The 22,979-nt window shown below is 48.5% G+C and overlaps 2 protein-coding genes across 2 annotated transcripts in view; one reads left to right on the forward strand and one right to left on the reverse strand.

Moving 5' to 3' along the window:
• LOC135895775 (sodium-dependent proline transporter-like) overlaps positions 1–22,979 on the forward strand; it is a 38,244-nt gene that overhangs the window by 8,610 nt on the left and 6,655 nt on the right. The window lies entirely within an intron of this gene.
• Positions 1,475–22,259, reverse strand: LOC135895772 ((3R)-3-hydroxyacyl-CoA dehydrogenase-like). Its single transcript, XM_065423932.1, has 3 exons — positions 22,008–22,259; positions 19,583–19,776; positions 1,475–2,121 (listed from the first exon to the last, which is right to left on the reverse strand). The coding sequence occupies exons 1-3, from the start codon at positions 22,156–22,158 to the stop codon at positions 1,705–1,707; spliced, it is 762 nt and encodes a 253-aa protein (XP_065280004.1). The 5' UTR covers positions 22,159–22,259; the 3' UTR covers positions 1,475–1,704.

Consider the following 22,979-nt stretch of genomic DNA (forward strand, 5'->3'; position numbering starts at 1 on the left):
ATAGCTCTGCAATATGACAAAAAAAAAATGCAGCCCTGGTCAAATGCGCAGTGGAGCCAGTGGCAAAGGCGAGGCGTAAGCGTTTATCTCTGAAGTACTAGCTGTGTACGGGGCGTGAACTGCGGGGCATGCAACTAAATGTTAGAATGGCAACGTGCGTTGCCTGCAACGTTTGAAGTTGACTCCGAGAAATCAGCACAGAGGCTGACGCATAGGGAAGCGAACTGAACACGCAGCGCTACAAATAAAGCAGGGCATGCTTGGATATATACGCAGAGACCCAAAGGCAGTCACCACTGCCTTTATTTCGCCGGTCACGCAAAGAAATTTTGCTTAAATGCTGGAAGCTTCGTTCATTTCCATTATACAAGGCACTGTAAATTTTCGCGCGTCGTGGACGATTGAGAACACGTCAGTAAGAATAGCTGACTGGGCTGGTTGATTCGCGACGAAAGAATGCATTCTTCTAGACGCGCGACAATTGACGCAGGCAGGTGCGAACATTATGTTGTTGGCAGTCGTCAATTAAGAAAATTATGTAATTCTTAAAGGCTACGGTTTCTTTGCCGATTCGTCCCTCTTTGCGGATGCTTTGGCTGATGTTTTGCAGAGCGCACAACAATATGGGTCACTGGGTATGGGCCACTAGCTACGTGCCCAAATGGACATCTTGCGCTACTGGGCCTGTGAGACTAGGTATGCGCCAGTGTCACACAAGGGAAAGGGGCCAGTTGATTTTTCATTGACTTTATTTCCATCTATTTTTGTTTTTTTTTTCATTCACTGAAAGACTACATATAAATTCCCCTATGTTGTCCTTGGTGTCATTGTTTGTTGGCATGTAATGATTTGACTAATTAGGCCCCTCGGTTTTCTTTTTTCTCGTGCATTACATAGCGATGGGTCTCCAATCCGGCAGCTTTGATGCCTTCAGCTAGCGTGCGTGGGTTTATTGACCAGTTGCCTTCAGCAAAAAAGTTCACGTACTACATGACGCCTCAAGAAAAGCGGATGTTCCACATCCGCTTTTCTCGGGCATTTATTTTTGTCTACTAGAGCTAAAGCTGGGAGTGTTAGATAGGATGTCGAACATCCTATCTGCCGCAGGCGTCACGTAGTACGTGAACGTTTTGCGTTAAGCTAACTGATTAATAAACTCACACATCCTAGCTGAAGGCATCAAAGCTGCTGGATTCGAGACCATCACTATGTAATGAACGAGAAAAAAAGGAAACCGAGGCGCCCAATTATTACTAGTCAAATTATAAGAGGTCAATGAACAATGACACCAAGAGGAGCATAAAAAAATGTGTAGTTATATAGAAATCTATAGCATAATTAACTATGACCGACGGCAGGATTTGAACACAGAAAGTTTTTGTGGCAAACTAGAGGTTATCGCTAAGATAATTCTTTTCTCTTCCTTTCTCTTTCCCACTACACTCGATGTCAATAATAAAATCAGTCGGTCAGTCAATCAATGGAAATTTATTACATCATTAAAAAACTTACACTAAGAAAGTGACTTGAAATAATATTTTATAATTCTTTACCTGCTTCCTTTCTAAAACTACAGTGCATGACAACCTTTATATTTTGCTCTTAGTTCTGTTTTAATGGCCACTACCGGAGACGGATGTTCTGCAGTGAACTGCGTATACAAGCTGATAACATTCACTTCACTGATGTGGAATTATCGTAGGTTCACATGCTGAATCCTCCGGTCACTTCTAGTGCGGCGCCCGTCACAAATGAGCTGGCGGTGGGCGAGCACAGAAATTTGATGGCTTCGGCGATCTCCTCCGGCTGGGCTGCCCTCTTAAGGGGCGTCAGGGATATCGCAATGTCTCTGTGTCTTTCAACTACTGGAGCCGTCATGGGCGCGTCCGTCCAACCGGGAAGCACCACGTTGCAGCGGATGCCGTGTCTGGCCAGCTCTTGAGCCGCCGACTTCGTCAGAGCCACGATTCCGGCTTTGGAAGCGGCGTACGCGCTGCAAAGATAGCCACCGCTTTTGGCTGAGATGCTGCCCACGTTCACGATAGCAGCGCCTCCTTCGGGCAACGCCTTCTCGGAGCGTATCATCTCCCAACCGGCGGCTCTGCTGATCAGGAATGTACCCTGCGTGAACAGTGCATGCAGAATACATTGAAATGTTATGTGCTGCTTACGTAACCCTGTAAACACAGATGTAGCGCCGACACAAAACTCAGGTCGGCTCGGCGATCTGTCACTAATAGACAAGACATCGGGTGATCGTTTAGACGATGACCACGCGCGCTGTCTTCTAACGCACACTAAATTCTAGGCTTTCCCAATTTTAGCTCATGGCAGATTTAGCTCTTTGAGACAATTGAAATGCGCATTGGCGCTTAGAAACAAGTGAACGCCACCTAAAAGCGGTTCTATAAATCATCTCGGCTCGCGAACATAGCCTGAGTAACCACGACGCCACAGTAAGATCAAGGCTTTAGGTATCACGGGTGGCTGTACGGATATTAGACCATCCCGCTTGAAACGGAGTAGTGGTAATGGCATCTAGCTTTTTATTTTTATATTTATTTTGTGTTATTATTGGTTCCAAATACACATCGTTCTTGATAGCAAAACATCGAACCTGATAGACATTTGTTGCCCAGAAATGTATCCTTTGTGCTCCCTGCTTTTGCGCCACCAATACTCAAGTGGTCTTTTACTATTCTCCACCACAATTTAATTAACCTTTCGTTTATTATCCTTAAATACCAAGGCCTCGGGTCGGTTACCGCATCCTCATTGTCATCTGGGTGTATACTGCAACATGATAACAAAATATGTGTCGTGGTTTCTTCACTATTTACACACGCTATGCCACTATAGGGTCGTCATCGGCAATTTTTATCCTATAACTACGTGTTCAGATATACTAATCTATCTTCAAACAGTAATGCGCTGCTGTTTGAATTATCGTGAAATAATTATCTATTCATTTCATTTTTCACTGTTTGGTACATCTCCATCGCCGGCTTATTCTCCAACGCGCCTCTCCAGTATGCTTTTTCTGCCACTCTAACTTTACGTTTAACCACCTTTTCTTTGTCACTACCTACACCGTTAACGCAATATTTACTATTCAGCTCACTGGTTATTTTTCTCTCCAATGTAAGTCGACGTTCTTACTGCATATATGTACCTAAAACCTTAGCCGAAGCCGCCCACCTATTTTTCTTCATATTACTCAGTCGTTTTTCGAAGCTGATATTGCTCTGGGCCTCACGTACAGTACGGTCCACTGTTAAAGGAAACACTGTCATGTGCGGCTGTCATTTTGTTGGCATAGCAGCTGCATGTTCACGCTGAAGCTACGTCAATGTACTGCACCGGTGTGTAGAAAGCTTCACGCGCCGCCAACCGGAAGTGATCTACTGCAAAGCGGGGTAATTGTACACTTGGTAGAGGGCAATATTCATATGGGATTGACACTCCTGTGTTCGCTTTAACAGTGGGCCGCACTGTACAATGAAATACGCCTAGGACACCTTTATTTGTATTTTATCATCTGTAGTTTTTCCGCGTACACCTAAGTCAAGCTTTCGAACTGCTCTTCGGAACAGTTTTGGGACTGTCTGGTTCTTGCCTGTCGTTATAGTTCCTGATGTACGCTCTCATTGATATGGCTCTGTGAGTATGTTGTTGGACAGAACTATATCCGAGCACTGTATCCGCCGTGCAGTGTATACCAAATGTCTAAAAAATCCGAGGACCCCGAAGAACTTATTGTGAGTTGTGAATGCGAAAGCATTAATGCCCTGTTCAACGTGGCGGAGCGGTCCTTCGAGTTGGGAACCCCTCGCGGTCAAGAAGGCGCGTTGAGGCGCCTGGTCAATTTTGATTTGGCCTTACCAAAGCGCAGTTAGAACGCAGGCGAGAGCTCACGCGCACAAGGAACGCGCTGATAACACAGGTTTGCGAGAGCGAGGATGACGTGGCGTCGCGGTCATACCCTCTCCCCTCATACAACACCTGTCGCGTCAACAATGTTGCAGGGGGCCTTTTCACTCGCTCTGCCCCGACAAGGCGCGCTCGTGACCATGGTGGCGCAGCCAATGTCAATGGGGTTTTAGGGGCCGTTTCTCTTCTACAGACGATATACGCTGGCTTTTTCGCTCAATGGGCTGTTGGGTGCTTTCGCATCAAAAGGAACTTGCAGTGTCTTGCATGGCCAGTCACAGTACCAGCAGGACTAAACAGGCAAACGCGCTCTGCCTAGCCGGCAGGGACGATTTCTACAAGTGAGCCGCTCAGGAAGCGGTCGCCGAAGCATAAATTACGCACGCGCTGCGTATACGTCACGTGGCGATCATGGAGCACACGACACGTCGAGTTTAGGTCACTACGTGCCGGAGAATAAAAAAAAGCGCACAGTGCAAGGCAGAAAAACTAAAAACAGGTCTTCCGACTTTTGCGACAGGAAACAAGTACTGTTTCCTGGTATTGCATGCTCCTTATGGCAGAAAGGGATGCTGTATTTCTGAGTTATGGCGGTGGCCCTTGTCATACCTGCAGGACCTGCAAGCAACGCGTGCACACACGCACACGCACACACGCACACGCACACACGCGCACACGCACGCACACACACACACACACGCACGCACACACACACGCACGCACGTACGCACACACACACACGCACGCACGCACGTACGTACACACGAACGCACACACGCACGCACGCACACACACGCACACACACACGCCCGCACACGAAAAGAACAGCAAAAAATAAAGGTACGGCAGGCAAAGCTCGAGCGCGGCATTTCCTGATGAGTGTATGGTATCAACGCCCCCTTTAAATGGCACAGTGATTGACACCGACAAGCCCGTAATCATAGGCGCCGACTGCGAGGGGGTTCCGGGGCCCTGGCCCCATCCGCAGTTTTCCAGGGAGGGGGGCGAGGGGGCTGCCCCTATTAGGCGATGCTGAAGCCCACCTCCCCCCACCCCTAAAGTGTCATTACCAGAGTTCTGTTACCCACATCATTTGAGGTTCCCTACCTTTTCACTTAAAATTTTATTGTGGCTAAAAGCTTACTGCATCATTGTCGGTGCGATGTGCACAGGTTTTAATTCATACTATCGCTTTATTTCTGCAAATCCTGACAATGAGAAGACAAGCGTACTAGAAGCACCAGCGGCGGATACCTCCTCCGCATTTTTTCAGGTCAACATTTTTAAAAATTTTCACTGTGAATACCATACACAAACACTAACCCTTTGAGGGTCGAATCCGTCAATGTACGGAGCCGCGAACAGGTCCGAAAATGGTCGGTGCCGTATATTTACGGCGCCCTCTGTACGTTTAAAACGCGCGCTAATTTCCTAACCTTTTCTTGCCTGGCATGTGCTGCCACTATGTGGGAATACAGGGAATTTTTTTCTCGCGTCTCTCTTTCGGTTTTCGTTGTATCGTTCTTTTTTTGCTCCCGAGCGTCTGCTACCACTTGCGCATTGGCGCCCTCGCGGGCGCGCGGCGGTTAGTCTTGGTTTTGTTCCGCATGCGGTTTCGGCTTCTTTCGCTCGCAAAACTGATGGCTATCTCGATCTTATCACTCAAAGGGTGACCGCCTGTTACTCGCTCATTTGTTACTCACAGGGGTCCGCATACGAAGGATGCCACCGTGCATGCGTTTCCTTTTTATGCGAAGCATATTACGAGGGCTCAACCCAGCTCCTCAGGCGCGGCGGTGACCATGAAATCACGTGACACCGTGACGTCACGACAGAGGAGAAGTGGCTTTGGCTCAACTCTTGCAAGACGGGCTGGGTGGGAATCGAACCAGGGTCTCCGGAGTGTGGGACGGAGACGCTACCACTGAGCCACGAGTACAACGCTTCAAAGCGGTACAAAAGCGCCTCTAGTGAATGCGGTGTTGCCTTAGAAACGCGCTGTTTCTAAGGCGTGCGTCTCTTGCTCAGGCGCACATTTCGTTGCCGCGCCGAACGCTGCTTTGCTCGACGCTCACCGCGTCCAATGCGGGGCGCGTAGTCGCTGCCCTGTAGCCCATTGTCTTACACCCGTTGGCGGGTCGACGGGAACGCTGTCGCGTTCCACTCTTGAAGGCGAAGAAGTAATGCATGAGTTGTTTCTTCGTCTAGCCGAACCAAATATAGCCAAGCAACAGCAGTTCACCAGGCTAAACAGTGGTTCAACAACTAAAATAAAGGCTAGTATGCTTCGCATCCTGGGCTTAACCTTACCTAAGCCACAGCCATTTTTTTTGGCACTTTATTCACAACTTTCCTCCCACGGCTGCTCAGGGAAGCAGTACCCAGAGGAGGTGCCACGTATGCGCCAACACCACTCGGCAGCAAAAATATCGCAAGGACACGAGGTACATATGAGCTGAGTGCAACAAACCGCTCTGTGTGGAGCCATGCTTCAAGGACTACCACACGGTGAAGAAATTTTAGTGCAAGACGAACATTTGAGACTTGCGAAAAATTTTCGTGTGCGCATTCTTCTTGAAAATTTTTCTCGTGTGGACATTGTATATAACAATGCGCCAATTTTTTTTAATTCTTATAACTTTATTTGCTATTTTTTGTTGTTTTTCATGAATAAACAGTACATATATGCCAATGGAAAACATTTTTTCTCACTATACGGTCACCCTAGAAAAATTACGGTAAATTTTTTTCGCAATAGGTCCCTCTGGAGAATTTAAATGTGCAATAAAAAAAATGGCTGTGGCTTAGGTAAGGTTAAGCCCAGGATGCGAAGCATACTAGCCTTTATTTTAGTTGTTGAACCACTGTTTAGCCTGGTGAACTGCTGTTGCTTGGCTATATTTGGTTCGGCTAGACGAAGAAACAACTCATGCATTACTTCTTCGCCTTCAAGAGTGGAACGCGACAGCGTTCCCGTCGACCCGCCAAGGGGTGTAAGACAATGGGCTACAGGGCAGCGACTACGCGCCCCGCATTGGACGCGGTGAGCGTCGAGCAAAGCAGCGTTCGGCGCGGCAACGAAATGTGCGCCTGAGCAAGAGACGCACGCCTTAGAAACAGCGCGTTTCTAAGGCAACACCGCATTCACTAGAGGCGCTTTTGTACCGCTTTGAAGCGTTGTACTCGTGGCTCAGTGGTAGCGTCTCCGTCCCACACTCCGGAGACCCTGGTTCGATTCCCACCCAGCCCGTCTTGCAAGAGTTGAGCCAAAGCCACTTCTCCTCTGTCGTGACGTCACGGTGTCACGTGATTTCATGGTCACCGCCGCGCCTGAGGAGCTGGGTTGAGCCCTCGTAATATGCTTCGCATAAAAAATCGACCCTGGGTGGTCGCATATGGCGAAAAAAAATCGACCCTCAAAGGGTTAAATTGCTTTGCGGGCTTTTCTTATATGAAAAAAAAAACTGTAAACCTCCGTGACCTCATTTTGTAGTCTTTTATCAACAACGTGTGAAATGCACGTGAATGATATGTCGCTCAGTATTGCTTCTCTGTGCAGTAGGCAGTGCTAACGACTTATGCAAAAAAAAAACTCTGCTATTATTTTACGACATTTATTAGGGATGGAAACATTGTCACTTCCATATATATAGTTCTATCAGTAACTGAACTGTGGGCAAGCCGGATTCCCTCGAAATCAAAATCAATAGCAGTCATGCGCAGGAGCGCTTATCCTCGGCTTCGGTATGCTCGGACTCGCTTATACTCGGAAGAGCGAGGCCGCAGTTTCGCAGGACAGGCGAATCAGTATTAGTGATAGCGCAGGATAAGACAATTACACGAAGGAAAATTGTTGCTGTATAAATGCGCGCAAGGGCTGCACTCTTGTAGTGCCACACGCCCAACTTGACAGCCAATATCAAACAGATATCCAACCGAGGAGCAATCGCGTTCGATGCGCTTATTTCGCTCACGCTCAACAGGGAATTTTCGCACGCAGCGCACTTTCGCGCGTCTCTACTGTTGTCGGGTACAGCTTGAGGACACAGTTTCCTACAATACGCTAGAGGGAATGCTGGCGCTGCAATTGTTTAGCCACCTTGGGGATGATGGGAAGTACGTGGATTTGTCTCACATTCGTGCTGGTGGATTCCGACGTTCCTCTGGATTCGTTCATTACGCTTTGTGTGCCTTCATTGTCGTAAATTTCAGAACAATAGATGCTTTTCTAGTGCAGAAGACGCTGCAAACACGCACAATAGCTACGAACTACAACGTTTCAGCCTGTCGAGGTGGCCACTCTAAACGCGCGAAGCGTCTCAACGCGCTGACTTGGATGGATGGATGGATGGATGAAAAACTTTATGAGGGTCCTTTAGGGCGCGCTCTAGCGCGCAGTGGGCCGCTCCCACGTCGGCACAGAGAGACCAAGCCTCTCCGCCGCGTCGCGGGCCCGTTGGACAGCCCATAACTGTTCTTCGAGGTCGAAGCTGTGTAGGACTGCATCCCAGCGTGAAGAAGTGTTGCTTTCATCGCCGCCTAATGCGGGACATCGCCAGGGCATGTGAGGTAAGTTCGCTAAGTCATTGCATAGTGCACATGCATTTGTTGTCTGAATTTCGGGGTACATCTTGTGAAGAAGTAGGGGGTTTGGGTATGTTTCCGTCAGTCCCCGTCTACCCGCGAGAAATTCGTAAGAATGTTCCACTTGTCGATGGATTTGTCCGTGGCGTGATGGTTTCAATATCGGGCGTCTGTGCTAGAGGTCCTGTGCTCGAATCCTGCCCTCGGACAATTTTAATACTGTTTATTCTTTACTTATTTCGCAGTGCAATGTTGAAAATGACGAGTTCGCAAAGTCGGGAAGCGGTCTGAAGCTAGATGAATGAAGTTTTGGCATATACACATACTTCCCGCAATGCCCATGCAGGCTCAACCGCTCTCATTGCTGCTCCCGTAGACACTAGCGCCAGAGTTTCCTGTAGCAATTATTATATGAAACTGTATGCTTAAAAAGGCAGGAGAAACCCCGCCCAGATGACCCTTAAGCACGGCAGCCGATTGCCTCCGAGACTAAAGAAATAGCTCCGCTGACGCGACTCGGCCCAGTTCGAAGCGCGGTCTGCTATGTTCTACGCTAGGCGTGCGGGGGGAGAGCGCACGCGAAGGGACCAGCTATCTTGGATTGCAAGCTCGAACCCGGCACATATTACCTCCAAAATAAAGCGCGTGTCCCGCGTTATGTAGTACTCTTCACGCTCACGGACAGCCAAGCGAAGTCACTACAAACTAGGAGAAAACGCGCTCTTAACTGTCTGATTTGGTGTAACTGGCCAAATCTGACTCGGAGTAACTGAATGGTTTGGAAAATTGTCCGCTGTCGTTCTAATGGAGGGGTGCAACTTCATGGGCGCTGCGTGGCCATAGGTCTTGATAGAAGAAAGAAGTTGGGAGCTATCGCATAGCTCTGACCCGTTCTGTACCAGGGCGCCAGTTTTCCAGAGAGTGACCCTAGAGTAAGGCATACATGAGGTATTCAGTTGGCAAAAGCTGTCAGGTGCTAATACTAGGCGAGGAGGCAGTGAGGGAAGCTTCAGGGAAGTAAGGAAAACTTCAAGAAAACCACCTGGCTTGGAAAACAACGCAACACATTATACAAAGGAACGAAAATAGGGTACATAACAACGCAAGCAGGGTGAGGCCTTTTGGTTACGGAAAGACGTTTGGTTGCACTATTTTATGAAACTCCTTAGTCATTTCTGTTCATTTTTCTTATTAATTTTGCTTTGTCATATGCTTTATCAAGTGCTCAATAACTCAATCGACGTGGTTCCTACTTGCTCCCGTGACGTTTCGCGCTTTTGAGATATCACTGTGTCTTCTTATTCATAGATTTATTTGTTAATACGGTTGCTTATTTGTGTGGTTGATACTTTATTGCCGTATAATCCTTTATTCCGCCACTGGGAAATAAACGAAACCAATGGCACAAGGCATGATTTGACAAGTAATTAAAATATTGCGTTATGTAGTCGCATTGCTTCATTCTAATAATTCTATCAGAAGTCGTGTTCAAAAATCGTAGTATTGTGTCATTTTTAGATACGTTACGTCTTATCTTCTCAGATGACCTTCGTCAGGAAAATATTTATTGATTGCATCTATGAGCATTAAAACTTTCAGAGGGTATTACATGGCTTTTATCTTAATATACGCACAAAACGCATATATCTTCCTAACGTTCGCTTGTCGTGTGGCTCATCTAAGAGACGCCAGTTTCTTGGCGGTGTGAGGGGATAAGGATGTGAAATTGAACAGTCTCCTATTATGAGGTCCTGTAACTACACACATTTAAGGCCGCCATTTCAGTGAACAAGTCTTCGAGGTCACGTGGAGTCTCTTCAAGGGCAGCTGTTATTAATGGTAAGGTATTAAAGGTAAAGGTCACGCATATATATATATATATATATTGCCACGACCTCGACACAGCTGACAGCCACACGGTGCAATTCGGTGCCACATGCTAGGCATGTTGGGTGGCTCGCAGAAGAAGAGAACGACGAAGGTGCCAGGACAGCGATCAATAAAGAGATCTCTAGCGTCGACCGAAGTCCTTTGTGGCTTTGTCTGTGACAAACTGGTGGAGGTGCTGGGTACGCGTCTATGTACTCTGACCCCCAGGAACTGGAAGTGGACAACCTACGCAAAAGCCGACGGCTTCAAAGACTGCCTCCGGAATACGGCCTGCAAGATCTGCCGAGGATGTCCACCACAACCGCAAGCCAGACACAGGAGACGTACGGTACGGGACAGCCTCCTGCGTCGCTGGTTCTCCACACCCCACGCTGGCCGCGGCCGTTCCATGGTGAGCCTTTTGAGGACGTGGAAGACTGGCTTGACGACTTTGATCGTGTGGCTGACGTCAATTATTGGGACGAGCAGAAAAAGTTACGGAACGTGTACTTCGCCCTAGAGGACTCTGCCCGAACATGGTTCGCTAACCACGAGCCATCCATTACCACCTGGCAAGAATTTCAGCAGCAGATATGCGATACGTACAGCAGCCCCGCAAGAAAAGAACGAGCAGAGCAAGCCCTTCAGAACAGGGTTCAAAGGCCGAACGAAAGCGTCGCCATGTTCGTCGAGGACATGTCGCGGCTTTTCAAGCGTGCTGACCCTGGCATGACAGAAGCGAAGAAAGTACGCCTGCTGATGCGTGCAGTGAAAGAACAGCTGTTTGCTGGACTGATGCGAAGGCCTCCAGGTACAGTAGCTGAGTTCGTCAGTGAGGCTACGACAATGGAGCGAGCCCTTCAGCAACGTTCCTCAGCCTACGATCGCCAAATCAGCCTGGGATCAGCGTCTTCTCTCTCGTTGCCCTATGACACCAATGCGCTTCGAGAGCTTGTGCGTAGTGTCGTGCGTGAGGAGCTCGATCGACTACAGGGAGCAAGATTTCAACCGACCGTAACGTCCCTCACAGATATCGTCCGCGAAGAAGTCCGCCAGGCGGCACAGCCATTCGTGCAAACCAGGCCTGAAGCCGCCCCCGTACTGACTTATGCACAAGCAGTGAGGCTACCATCGCAACCCGGGAACCACCGTAACCCGCCTTCTTCTGAAGAACCGCTGTGCCACTTCCAGGGCCAAGCTTCACGTACAAATATATACGGGTCCACGAGCCCCCGAATCAATACGCGAAAGTCAGACGTGTGGCGCACACCGGACTATCAGCCACTCTGCTTCCACTGTGGCGAAGCGGGCCACTTGTACCGTGCCTGCTACTACCGAAGAATAGGACTCCAGGGCTATCACCCCGGCGCTCGTCGCCCACGTGAGGGAGAGCGCCCGAGAGAAATCCAGCAATATCTGGCCAGTCAACCTTCGTTGCCGTACGCGCAGTTTCCACCGGTTGAACAGTCCCTGCCAACGACCCGATCTCCGTCTCCGCAGAGGCGCCAGTCACGATCACCACCTCCTCGACGATCGGCGTCACCTAGCCGCTACACTACGTTCTCCGCTTCCGTGGGCAACCGGGCCACGAGCCCAAGTCGGGGAAACTAAGAACAGCGACCTCTGGGGGTGGGGCCGCTGTCCAACGCACTTCGAAAGATCCTCCGCTGCGACCCCCCGACGACGGCGTCGACGACGACGGCGTCGACGACGACGACGATAACGATGACGACAACGACGACTGCGTACCTTCGACACCTTCCTGCGAAAACCGTGAACCTGTTTCAGCCGACATACTTGTTTCTGTAGATAACCACCCGGTAACCGCTCTTGTCGATACTGGTGCCGATTATTCTGTCATAAGCGGACAACTGGTTACTACACTTCGCAAGGTGACGACACCATGGCCAGGACTTAAACTCCGTACAGCCGGCGGTCATGTTCTCACGCCGATCGGCAAATGCACTGCGAGGATACAAATTCGTGAGGCCACATTTGTCGGTTCATTTATTATACTGGCAGAGTGCTCCAGGCAGGTCATACTCGGCATGGACTTTCTTCGGGAGTACGGCGCAATCATCAACCTTCGCGAGTTACTTGTCACTTTTTCCAGCGAACACGCAACTCATTCGGGCGACTACCACCCACAGTCCACGGTGTTACGCGTTTCGGGTGACTGTACTACTTTACCACCCAGGAGTACTGCGTTGATCACCGTAGAAACAGACGATGATCCCCCCCGTCTCGGAATCGCTGAAGGCAATCTGTCAGTCTTGTTGGCGCGACAGGTTTGCGTAGCCCGCGGCATCTTGCAGCTGTCGTCACGGACTGCTCAGATTTTAGTGACCAATTTCAGTCGTGAATACCAGCACTTCGCCCCACGAACTGCCATTGCCTATTTGGAGCAGTCAGTGACTTTCCCGCTTGTTTAACTGTAGGACACACTGATGAAGATTCTAACTGTGACGTACCAGCCAACAACAATATTGATGTGAATTCTAAATTATCAGTTGAACAACAGGCTAGCATTTGGAGCCTTTTACAGTCTTTTGCGGACTGTTTCGCTTCAACATCGAAGGTCAACCAAACGCCTATTGCGAAACACAGAATTATTACACATCCCAATGACAGACCTGTGCGCCAACGTGCCTACCGTGTTTCTCGTAAAGAGCAAGACGCCATTCGAAATCAAGTCCAACAAATGCTTACCGACGATATCATACAGCCCACCAAGCACCATACAGTGCACCAAGCGATATATTCGCTTGGTGCACGGCCGGGAAGCTGTCACAACGTTGGACGCAATGCTCTTACCCACCTACTGCTCTAATGTTGTCACTGATGCTGCCAAATTTGCTCGATGCGCCGAAGAGGCGCGCCAGCTCGCACGAATGCGTATCCGCTACCAACAACAAAATGACGCCGACCGCTACAATCTTCGTCACCGCGACGTCACTTATCAACCCGGTGACAGAGTATGGGTGTGGACACCGATCCGCCAGCGTGGTCGGTCGGAGAAGCTTTTGCGCCGCTACTTTGGACCTTACAGGATCGTTCAACGACTCGGCGACGTCACATACGAAGTGATTCCTGAAGAAGGCACCACGCACCGTCCCCGACGCCCACCCCTGTCCGATGTCGTTCACGTCTCTCGACTGAAGTTATACAACAGCCGCTGAACGCAAAGCTCCGCACCTCTCTCACCATCTGCGTCTCTCTTAACAGTATCCCCGTGGCAATCTCCAGTGCATCAATGTTCCGCATCGAGACGATGCTCCTAGGGAGGGGGGTAATGCCACGACCTCGACACAGCTGACAGCCACACGGTGCAATTCGGTGCCACATGCTAGGCATGTTGGGTGGCTCGCAGAAGAAGAGAACGACGAAGGTGCCAGGACAGCGATCAATAAAGAGATCTCTAGCGTCGACCGAAGTCCTTTGTGGCTTTGTCTGTGACAATATATATATATATATATATATATATATATATATATATATATATATATATATATATATATATATATATATATAGTCACATAATCAGAAGCCAACAAACACTGACACCAAGTACAACATAGGGGAAATTGCATGTGCTTAATAAATGAAATAAAGTAGTGATAAATTAATGGAAATTAAAGTGGATGAAAAAACAACTTGCCGCAGGTGGGAACCGAACCCACAACCTTCGCATGTCGCGTGCGATGCTCTACCAGTTGAGCTACCACGGCGGCGTTTCCCCATCCACTTTCTTGGGTATATATGTGTACTAGTAGAACCCTGGGAGTGTTAGCCAGCGCCCCCACTCACAGACCTTGGCGGCGGACGTGGAACGTCTTTTTTGCCGCAGGCGTCACGAGAACGTGATCTTTTCGGGTGAAGGCAACTGGTCAATAAACCCACATATGCTACCTGAAGGCATCAATGTTGCCGGATTCGAGACCCTCGTTATGTAATAAACGAGAAGAAAGGGGGTTAACCGAGGGACCCGATATTTATTAGTCATATAATCAGAAGCCAACAAACACTGACACCAAGTACAACATAGGGGAAATTGCATGTGCTTAATAAATGAAATAAAGTAGTGATAAATTAATGGAAATTAAAGTGGATGAAAAAACAACTTGCCGCAGGTGGGAACCGAACCCACAACCTTCGCATGTCGCGTGCGATGCTCTACCAGTTGAGCTACCACGGCGGCGTTTCCCCATCCACTTTCTTGGGTATATATGTGTACTAGTAGAACCCTGGGAGTGTTAGCCAGCGCCCCCAACATTGATGCCTTCAGGTAGCATATGTGGGTTTATTGACCAGTTGCCTTCACCCGAAAAGATCACGTTCTCGTGACGCCTGCGGCAAAAAAGACGTTCCACGTCCGCCGCAAAGGTCTGTGAGTGGGGGCGCTGGCTAACACTCCCAGGGTTCTACTAGTACACATATATACCCAAGAAAGTGGATGGGGAAACGCCGCCGTGGTAGCTCAACTGGTAGAGCATCGCACGCGACATGCGAAGGTTGTGGGTTCGGTTCCCACCTGCGGCAAGTTGTTTTTTCATCCACTTTAATTTCCATTAATTTATCACTACTTTATTTCATTTATTAAGCACATGCAATTTCCCCTATGTTGTACTTGGTGTCAGTGTTTGTTGGCTTCTGATTATATGACTAATAAATATCGGGTCCCTCGGTTAACCCCCTTTCTTCTCGTTTATATGTATATATATATATATATATATATGTAACTCGCCGTGGTTGCTCAGTGGCTATGGTGTTAGGCTGCTGAGCACGAGGTCGCGGGATTGAATCCCGGCCACGGCGGCCGCATTTCGATGGGGGCGAAATGCGAAAACACTCATGCACCTAGATTTAGGTGCACGTTAGAGAACCCCAGGTGGTCGAAATTTCCGGAGTCCTCCACTACGGCGTGCCTCACGGTCAGAAAGTGGTTGTGGCATGTAAAACCCCATAATATATATATATATATATATATATATATATATATATATATGTATATATAGTGATGTTTATGGGTGAGGTTCAGAAACTTGGTCGGGCCCCAGCGCCACCCCCTCCCCCACCCCCGGAAAAATGAAAACTTTCCGCCTATGCCCGTCATACAGTTGCCCGTGGCGGCCCCTGGTGGAAACGAAATAATTAGCACATTGGGATGGATATTTCAATGGCTCATAGTTCCTTCTAACCTTAAGCACTTCGTTTGTTGCTGCTAGAACTTTGAGGTATTTAAAAGTGGCAGTGGCGTTTCACATTGTGAACGTGGCTGAGGCGCAAGCGTATGGGCGCTATTGCGCACGTGACGTTATGGCCCTCGGTGGGCCTAGACGCCTACACTGTCCGCATCGCAGATCGTATGCAAGACAGGGCTCGCGCGGCCGCACCATGCGCAGCAGCCGCCGGAGTAGAAATACGCCGGAATATTCGCTTACTAACTAATATGACTAGCACGGTGTTATCTCGCACAGGCGAACATGAACACTTCACACTCTATGTCCGCGGACACTCACTCCCAAAACGCTGGCTAGACAAATCCCGGCTGCAGCATGCAGCGAGTGAAATGATGCTCCAACGCAAACTGAGGGGTCAGAACGCAGCGCACGCAAAGCTACGAGCCGTCGGCCGACATAAACTTTAGCCCCAAAGCAGATCGCTGTATAGATAAAGCCCGTGCGACCGCGTGCCGCTGAAGTACTGCGCCTCGTTTCCCTCGCCTCCCCAGGTGCCACGCGCGCGACGGAATACAGCGCGCTTCCTCCCATGCGCGCGCGAGGTTTAGCCGCCAACGTCGTCTCGCCGTTACACGCTTTCACTCGCACACACATTGTGCGGCGCGCAAGGACGATGTTATACCAGTACGTCTGTATCGCAAGCAATACCTGTAGCAGCTGCCAGAGGAGGTCAACCCGGTGCGCCTCTGCCTACCTTTGTCCTCCGCGACGCTTCCTTTCGTTTGTCCTTGCCCCACTTCGCTAGGCAGCATGATAGCAAGAGCTTAATGCCGCAACCCACGGCCCCGTTCCAAAAGGGACGTTCACAACATCCAAACATCCATCCTCGCGCTACTTCGTATACTTTTCCCGGCACGCGATTTTCTTCACCTCCAGCGCCTTCCTCGTTCGCTTGCTTCGCGGCTTCAAACATATACTCTCCAATTCGAAGAGCTGGCCAGTTACTCTTGCGGGTAAAACACTCACATGTGTTAGGAAAGCGACAAATAACTTAAAGGGGTACCATTTTTGGCAAGTTGGTATGTCATAATCGGCAAGAGCTATAGCGCTCAGCAAAGAACAAGTACACAACGGGCAGACGACGAAAAGCGTCCACTTCCAACTGAGATTTATTATGCCAGAACACGGAAATAAGCGGACGAACGAATAACACGTGATTAACAAGAGATAAAGCTAAGAAAGTCGCAGTTTCACCCGAAAGCTGAAGCATCGATTGCTATCGCAAATTAATGAACAGCTATACGAAGTAAGCATAGTAGTTTTATCGACCTTAAAACATATTGTAAACATAAATATACTAAGTAAATTAACAAGCATGGTGTAACGCGCGAACAAGCAAACATAAACACATCTCACTCGATGACCGCGGAAACTCGCTGTCAGAACTCTGGTGGGAACTAGCGCGGCAGCAGCAGCGAGCGAATTGACCATCGTGCTGCGTCTCGCATAAACTCGAACTAAGCTACGAAAATACAGCGCATGGGCGGACTCTGTCTCCGTCGCGGATGGCATTTAAGATACAGCGGCCCGGAGTAGGACGCCCCCCCCCCCCCCCTTCCCCTTGAGCCTTGCGCGCAACGAAAGAACGCGCACTTCCTCTCCGCTTTCCTCGCTTGTGTGCGCGAGATTGAGCCGCGGTCGCCGACTCACCCTCGCATGCTTTCACTCGCACATACAGCATACCGCCATGATTTTATCGCCCTTGGAATTTATGTGGAACCTCACGGTGACGGCGCGGCAGAAATACGCCTAGTGTCTATATAATTGCTATCGCAATAAAACAAGCAAAAGCCGTACTATCACTAGGTGCGCGCGTCGGCAACTCCCAGAAAGCTGATTTTTTTTGCCAGAAAGAGACACAGACGACTTGCTCACAGATAAGCCATGCTCGCGTGTCATCTGAGCAGCTTCAACGATGATGCGAGTGCAGTTGTCCGAGTGTTTATACAATACTCGCATGTGTTCAAAACTCTCGTGAGCAAAAGTACACGGACCACAGGGTCGCGGATAAAACTAAAGTTCTTTGTAATTGACATGCATAAACTGAAATTGACGAGTCCACAAGAAAGTTCACAATGTCAAGTTTGGACTGCAGTCCTCAATTTCAAGATGTATTCACAGGCAGAGGAAAAAGAAACGGCTTTATCTAGCAATCCCTGGTCCCTATACTTTTGCTCACGGGTGTACATTTGCGTGAGCTGCATTGTTGTGTAAAAAAACCATCTTTGCCATTGATCACATTATTCGCGTTTTTTCGTAGGCGGGCGTTCAGACATCTCCCGGTCTTACTCAAGTAAAATGCGCCGCATGACAGAGGTACATTACAAACCAACCCCGCGCAGACTCCACAAAGCTCGTCTTGTGCTTACCATTGCAAATATCCCGTGGTTTCTTTAGAAGACTGGTTAGTTTTACGACGTTAACTAATTTTAAACGGGCATAAAACTCCTCCCGACTGCCAGCTTGTCGTCCGATCTTTTTCAACCGGTGGGAAACGCTCGCTTATCTGTGAGCAACCGGTCTGCGTCTCTTTTTGGCAAAGAAGTCAGCTTTCTTAGAGGTGCTTACGCGCGCACCTAGGGATAGTATGGCCTTTGCTTGTTTTTTATTAGCTTCATCTCTTGTTAATCACGTGCTTTTCGTTCATCTACTTATTTCCGGGGTCCAGAACAATAAAGGTCAGTGAGAAGTTAGCTAAAGTTGCACGTTGTGCTTGTTGGCATATCACGATGGAGGCAAAATGCGTAGCGTCTCATATACAAGACCAAATAATAATAATATTTGGGGTTTTACGTGCCAAAACCACTTTCTGATTATGAGGCACGCCGTAGTGGAGGACTCCGGAAATTTTGACCACCTGGGGTTCTTTAACGTGCACCTAAATCTAAGCACACGGGTGTTTTCGCATTTCGCCCCCATCGAATATACAAGACCAAAGAACGTTGAAAGTTAGAGCCATACGTGTGCGTCGTCAGTGTTCTTTTGTCCTGTTTCTAATGCGCTAAGCCTTTTGCATCCATCACGGAAGTTAGCGCTTGTCGTCCTCTGTCACATTGTGTGCTCGTCCTTTGCTTAGCGCTATGGCTTTCGTCGATTACAACAAATAGCGGAAAGTTTAGAGACATTGTTGGGACCAAACCATGCTTCGCTAGGCCGATTACCAAAGTGCCCTGGATCTGCATTATCTTTTTCTTTCTAAGTTATCAACGTGATAAATAGCAACACTTATGGCAATGATGTTCAATGAAGGGATATGAGTATAGTCATGCAACAATAGATACCTTTACTTAAGCTTCTTAATTTCTGTCGAAATAACAGGAAATGAAAGAAGCTAACTACATGCAGGAATGCCTGGGCCGCAAAAGTAGCTACATGAGAAATGGACGAAGCTTTTCGATTAGACACCTTAGTAATGTGGTAAACGATGGGCGCGCGCGACTGATATCGCCTGCTCGAAGCACCGCTGCATAAGGTGGATGAAGTTTGATGCATTTTTCTGGCCACACAATATGTGGCAAGTGTACACGGTTGGTACTCTTTAGTGAATGTGGAAGAAAGAAGTAGTTCTTTGAATTGGTACTTCTTCAGAATATACTCACGGGCCTTTATGCCGCACTTCAGTAGCAATAATGCAATTGCATTATCAGTATCGACCCACGCGCTCTTTTGACTACACTGCCTCAGGGATCGGCTTGATTTGCAAACCATGATGAAGCCTTTTTTTTGATTGCATATATCACGCAATGTTCGCCTTTTGGCAGTGATCAGGATCGGTATATTGACGGAAGAAGTTACACTTCTTCCGCAGTCGGCCCGCTTTCTTTCGTGTCGACCCGATCAAGGAAGGCCTGTAGGTATCCTCTGTAAAGCTATCGCATTAAATCTTCGAGCTTTGTGACCCGAGAACAAACGAGCAAGTTATGCGCTTTCGCGGCACGGCCTAAGCCCTGTCACCTTACCTTCAAGTTGACTCTGATGACGTTGTCGAAGAGTTCGTCAGAGGTGTCGACGAGAGGCGCCATCGGGAGAATGCCGGCGCAGTTGACGACTATGCTGAGCGGCTGAGAATACGAGTCCCTGATGCACTTGAATAGATGCTCCACCGATGACGTGTCGCCGACATCCACGTAGATCGCTTGGTGCTTGGCGTCGCCTGCGTTGTCGAAGCCGACATAGTGAGATGTGCCTTCCGTGCGAGCCTGTTACAAGCTATTCTGCCGGTTTGTCCCGTTTTAGAGGTCCAGTACTACAAATCCTGTGCTCCCACTTTTTGTCGTAGGAAAGCTGCGAATGCATTCAACGACCGTGCATAGCATATTTTGTTGGCTAAATCATTATTGTTCAACCGGGGACAAGATCTAACGAGACTCAGTGGCGGAGGTGCCGTTGATAACTCCGAATACGCGTTACGACTGACCCCGTATTTACGTCGATAGCACTGCAGCGACGATTGTATGTTAGCCGTGTGAGGTTTAGCGTAGGGATGTCAATAGAGTTCTAGAAGCTTTCTGCGTGGCAAGAATGGTTCACAGTTTGCCAGCGTCTTGAATGTTCAGACTGAGCGCTGCCCCAGCGTTGTCAGATCACCTGCTATTCTATATTTGCGAGCGATTTAAAAAAAATATTTTATTCATTGAATGACATCCACTGTACAACGTTCCATGGTCTTACAGAGACAGAGTGCTGGAATCGGAAAGAAAAGCTAAAATATTCGGTGCGTGTATGCTGCATTCGCATTCTTAAAAAGTGCACTGTAAACCGTTCCTGAGGGAAAACCACTTATTTTAATTTCGATGATTCGCCCTTCTGCATAAACCTTTTTATCTATCATTTTTTTAAATCTTTGATCATATGCTTGGCGCATCCGGGGTGGGGGGTGAGGGGGGTGTTTGTCCTAGTTCTATAAATTGCCTTCTTGCAATGAAGACAAACATCGTTAGCCATCGCATGTGTTGTTTCATTCCCTGCCCTCGCCTTACGCGCTGTTCCCGCTTCCAAGTGGAACGCCAACTAGCCCAACGTCGATTCCTTATGCGTATATGTTGCAATAAACCACACTGGAGCACATCTGGCAATGCGTCGTCGACTGGTTCACTTGCTAGTACCTCCAGCTGATGTGTTCTGATTCTCTACTCAAGACTCGTTCCGCTTCCATTCGAGAGGCGTGCGTGCACCTCCATCTATCCTCCATAGCGTGGTATACAAGGCCTAGCGGCCAGGAGAAACGTGCCGGTGTTTCGTTTTTTTTATGAAATCAAAAGCTCAGGAACAAGGAAGCGCGAAGCCTGAACGGAAAGTAGATAATTACGCATACGACCAGCTCTTCTGAAATCAATATTCCCACTTATTTTCGCATCGTTAAAGAACGGAAATGAAATCACTCAGTTGACAGCGCTCAGAGTGCTCAATAAGGGGCCTAAAAAGTTATTAGTATCCTTGATGCACAGGCAGGCAATTATGTCCGGCACACATAGTTCTAGAATTGAGGTGCCCGCTGACTCAATTTTTTGTCCAGAATGCTTGTCCGAGAAAATGCGGCTTGTAGCTTTCTATGTGCGCGCACGTGTCTTGTGCGCGTGCATGTGGATGCGTGTGTGCATCTGGGTGGGTGTGCGCATGCGCGCGCTTGTGTGCGCGCTATCACGCACCTCACTTCAGGCTCAGTCTGAACATATCTTCTGGCGAGCGCTTCTATACTGGCGCATTGTGCTGTTTTGTTGTCGCTCGAGCGACCGACTCCTTCACCCTGCCGATTCCAGCGCGCTCAAACGAGCGACAGATCGTCGCCGGAGGACCCGAATCGCGCAGCTGGTGTAGACGGCATTTCCTGTGCTGTAGCTAGGTGCACGTTGACCTCAAAAAGCAGTACAATTTAATCATATTGTTTTATTCAATATTTATCGGGGACAATGACATGAATATGCTCGCTTTGCGGATAAGAACTGCAGACATGGAAAATTCCTCTGTTCGCTTTTCATACTAGTAAACGGTCGCACTCATTGTTTACACGTTTAATGTCCAAGAGCGTAGGACACTAGTGAAGCGACCACTTTTGCGGACAAATAAAAAGCGTAATTTTGACCATCGCACAATGCAAAGGGAACGAACATGCGTTCTCTAATGGTAAAAGCGCTAGTTAACACACCTGCATTCTCACGATTTATGTGACCCATCATTAAGCATACGAAGTAATTAAGTTGTGAAGGAAAGAAAAACGTGGAAGGTGTCCCGAACTTTTTGGCGCTCTTAAGATCTCCCGCTGCAATATCTTCGCCCAGCATATAGGCAAATTGGGCACATTCCTGTTTTCCCGAAATGTTAGTATACCGCCCTCAGACGTGCCAAGAACATCAGGACAGCCCTAATTGCATAAACAACACTGACCTGGCAGGGACTCGGCCACTTGGCGTGCAGCCTCGAGCTGCTTGTCGGCGACCACCATGGTCACGCCTTCGGCAGCCAGAATTCGGCAGACGGTTGCACCGATGCCACTTGCGCCACCCGTCACCAGTGCGAGGCGTCCGCTGAAAGACATGATTTTTTTTTTTGCCGCACGAGAAATGTTAACCGCTGAACGCCAAGCGCTGTCCTGTCCCGTTGGCGCTGCCACACTCACTGAGAGCGCCGTATATACGTCACTATCCAAGAGGAAACAGAGCACGCTGTCGCAGCTGCCTCCGAAGCAGCGGCGGCGCTCACGTCAAGTTGCGGTACGCAGAAGTTTTGGCGGTTGGTTCAACTCTGGCAAGCTCGACATGTGCTTGCCAGAGTTATAGTTGCTAAGTTAGAGTTAAGAGTTATTTTTCTTTTTTTTTTGAAGGTCAATTCGGGTCCTAGAACATAACACCAAAAATGCGCATATCGCATGTTAAACAGTTCTTCATTTTTATTTTTGGCGTTTACGCATGCAGTAAAATAATGGGTAAATATCGTGCAGATGGTATCCTCGCGATTCAATTCTGGGCGTTTCTTATAATAATTATGCTCTGTGACAATGACGTACAAAAGCAGCAATGTACTATTGATTTGACCTTCGCGTGCTTCTAGAAAACTGAGGAATGGGACACGCCCAACTGAACTGGTTTGCTAGCATACAGGACACTTCGCCAAAAAACTTTGCACCACAGGGAGTAATGTTATGGTGATGGCAGAACGTTATGTTGATCGAAACGTCATATCAAATCCCCAAAAGAAGGATCACGAAAGACAGCCATGTATAGTGAAAATGTGTGATTTCGGAGGTGAGAACTGACCTTTTTATTCACCTGCTCCGACGTAGAAACAAATGACAAGTAACAAAGCATATTCACGACGTTCCTGGCAAGGACGGACCTCACATGCCCAACCAACATGGTT

Source organism: Dermacentor albipictus, chromosome 4 (assembly GCF_038994185.2).
Source record: "Dermacentor albipictus isolate Rhodes 1998 colony chromosome 4, USDA_Dalb.pri_finalv2, whole genome shotgun sequence".
Lineage (NCBI taxonomy): Eukaryota > Metazoa > Arthropoda > Arachnida > Ixodida > Ixodidae > Dermacentor > Dermacentor albipictus.

What these genes read in the sequence shown, in the direction of transcription:
- LOC135895772 (XM_065423932.1), bottom strand. Translation starts at nt 22,158, where the DNA reads ATGTCTTTCAGCGGACGCCTCGCACTGGTGACGGGTGGCGCAAGTGGC. An exon ending in AGTGGCCGAGTCCCTGCCAG is followed by an intron (nt 19,777 to 22,007) that starts GTCAGTGTTGTT and finishes TCGACAACGCAG; the next exon opens with GCGACGCCAAGCACCAAGCG. An exon ending in TCATCAGAGTCAACTTGAAG is followed by an intron (nt 2,122 to 19,582) that starts GTAAGGTGACAG and finishes CTGTTCACGCAG; the next exon opens with GGTACATTCCTGATCAGCAG.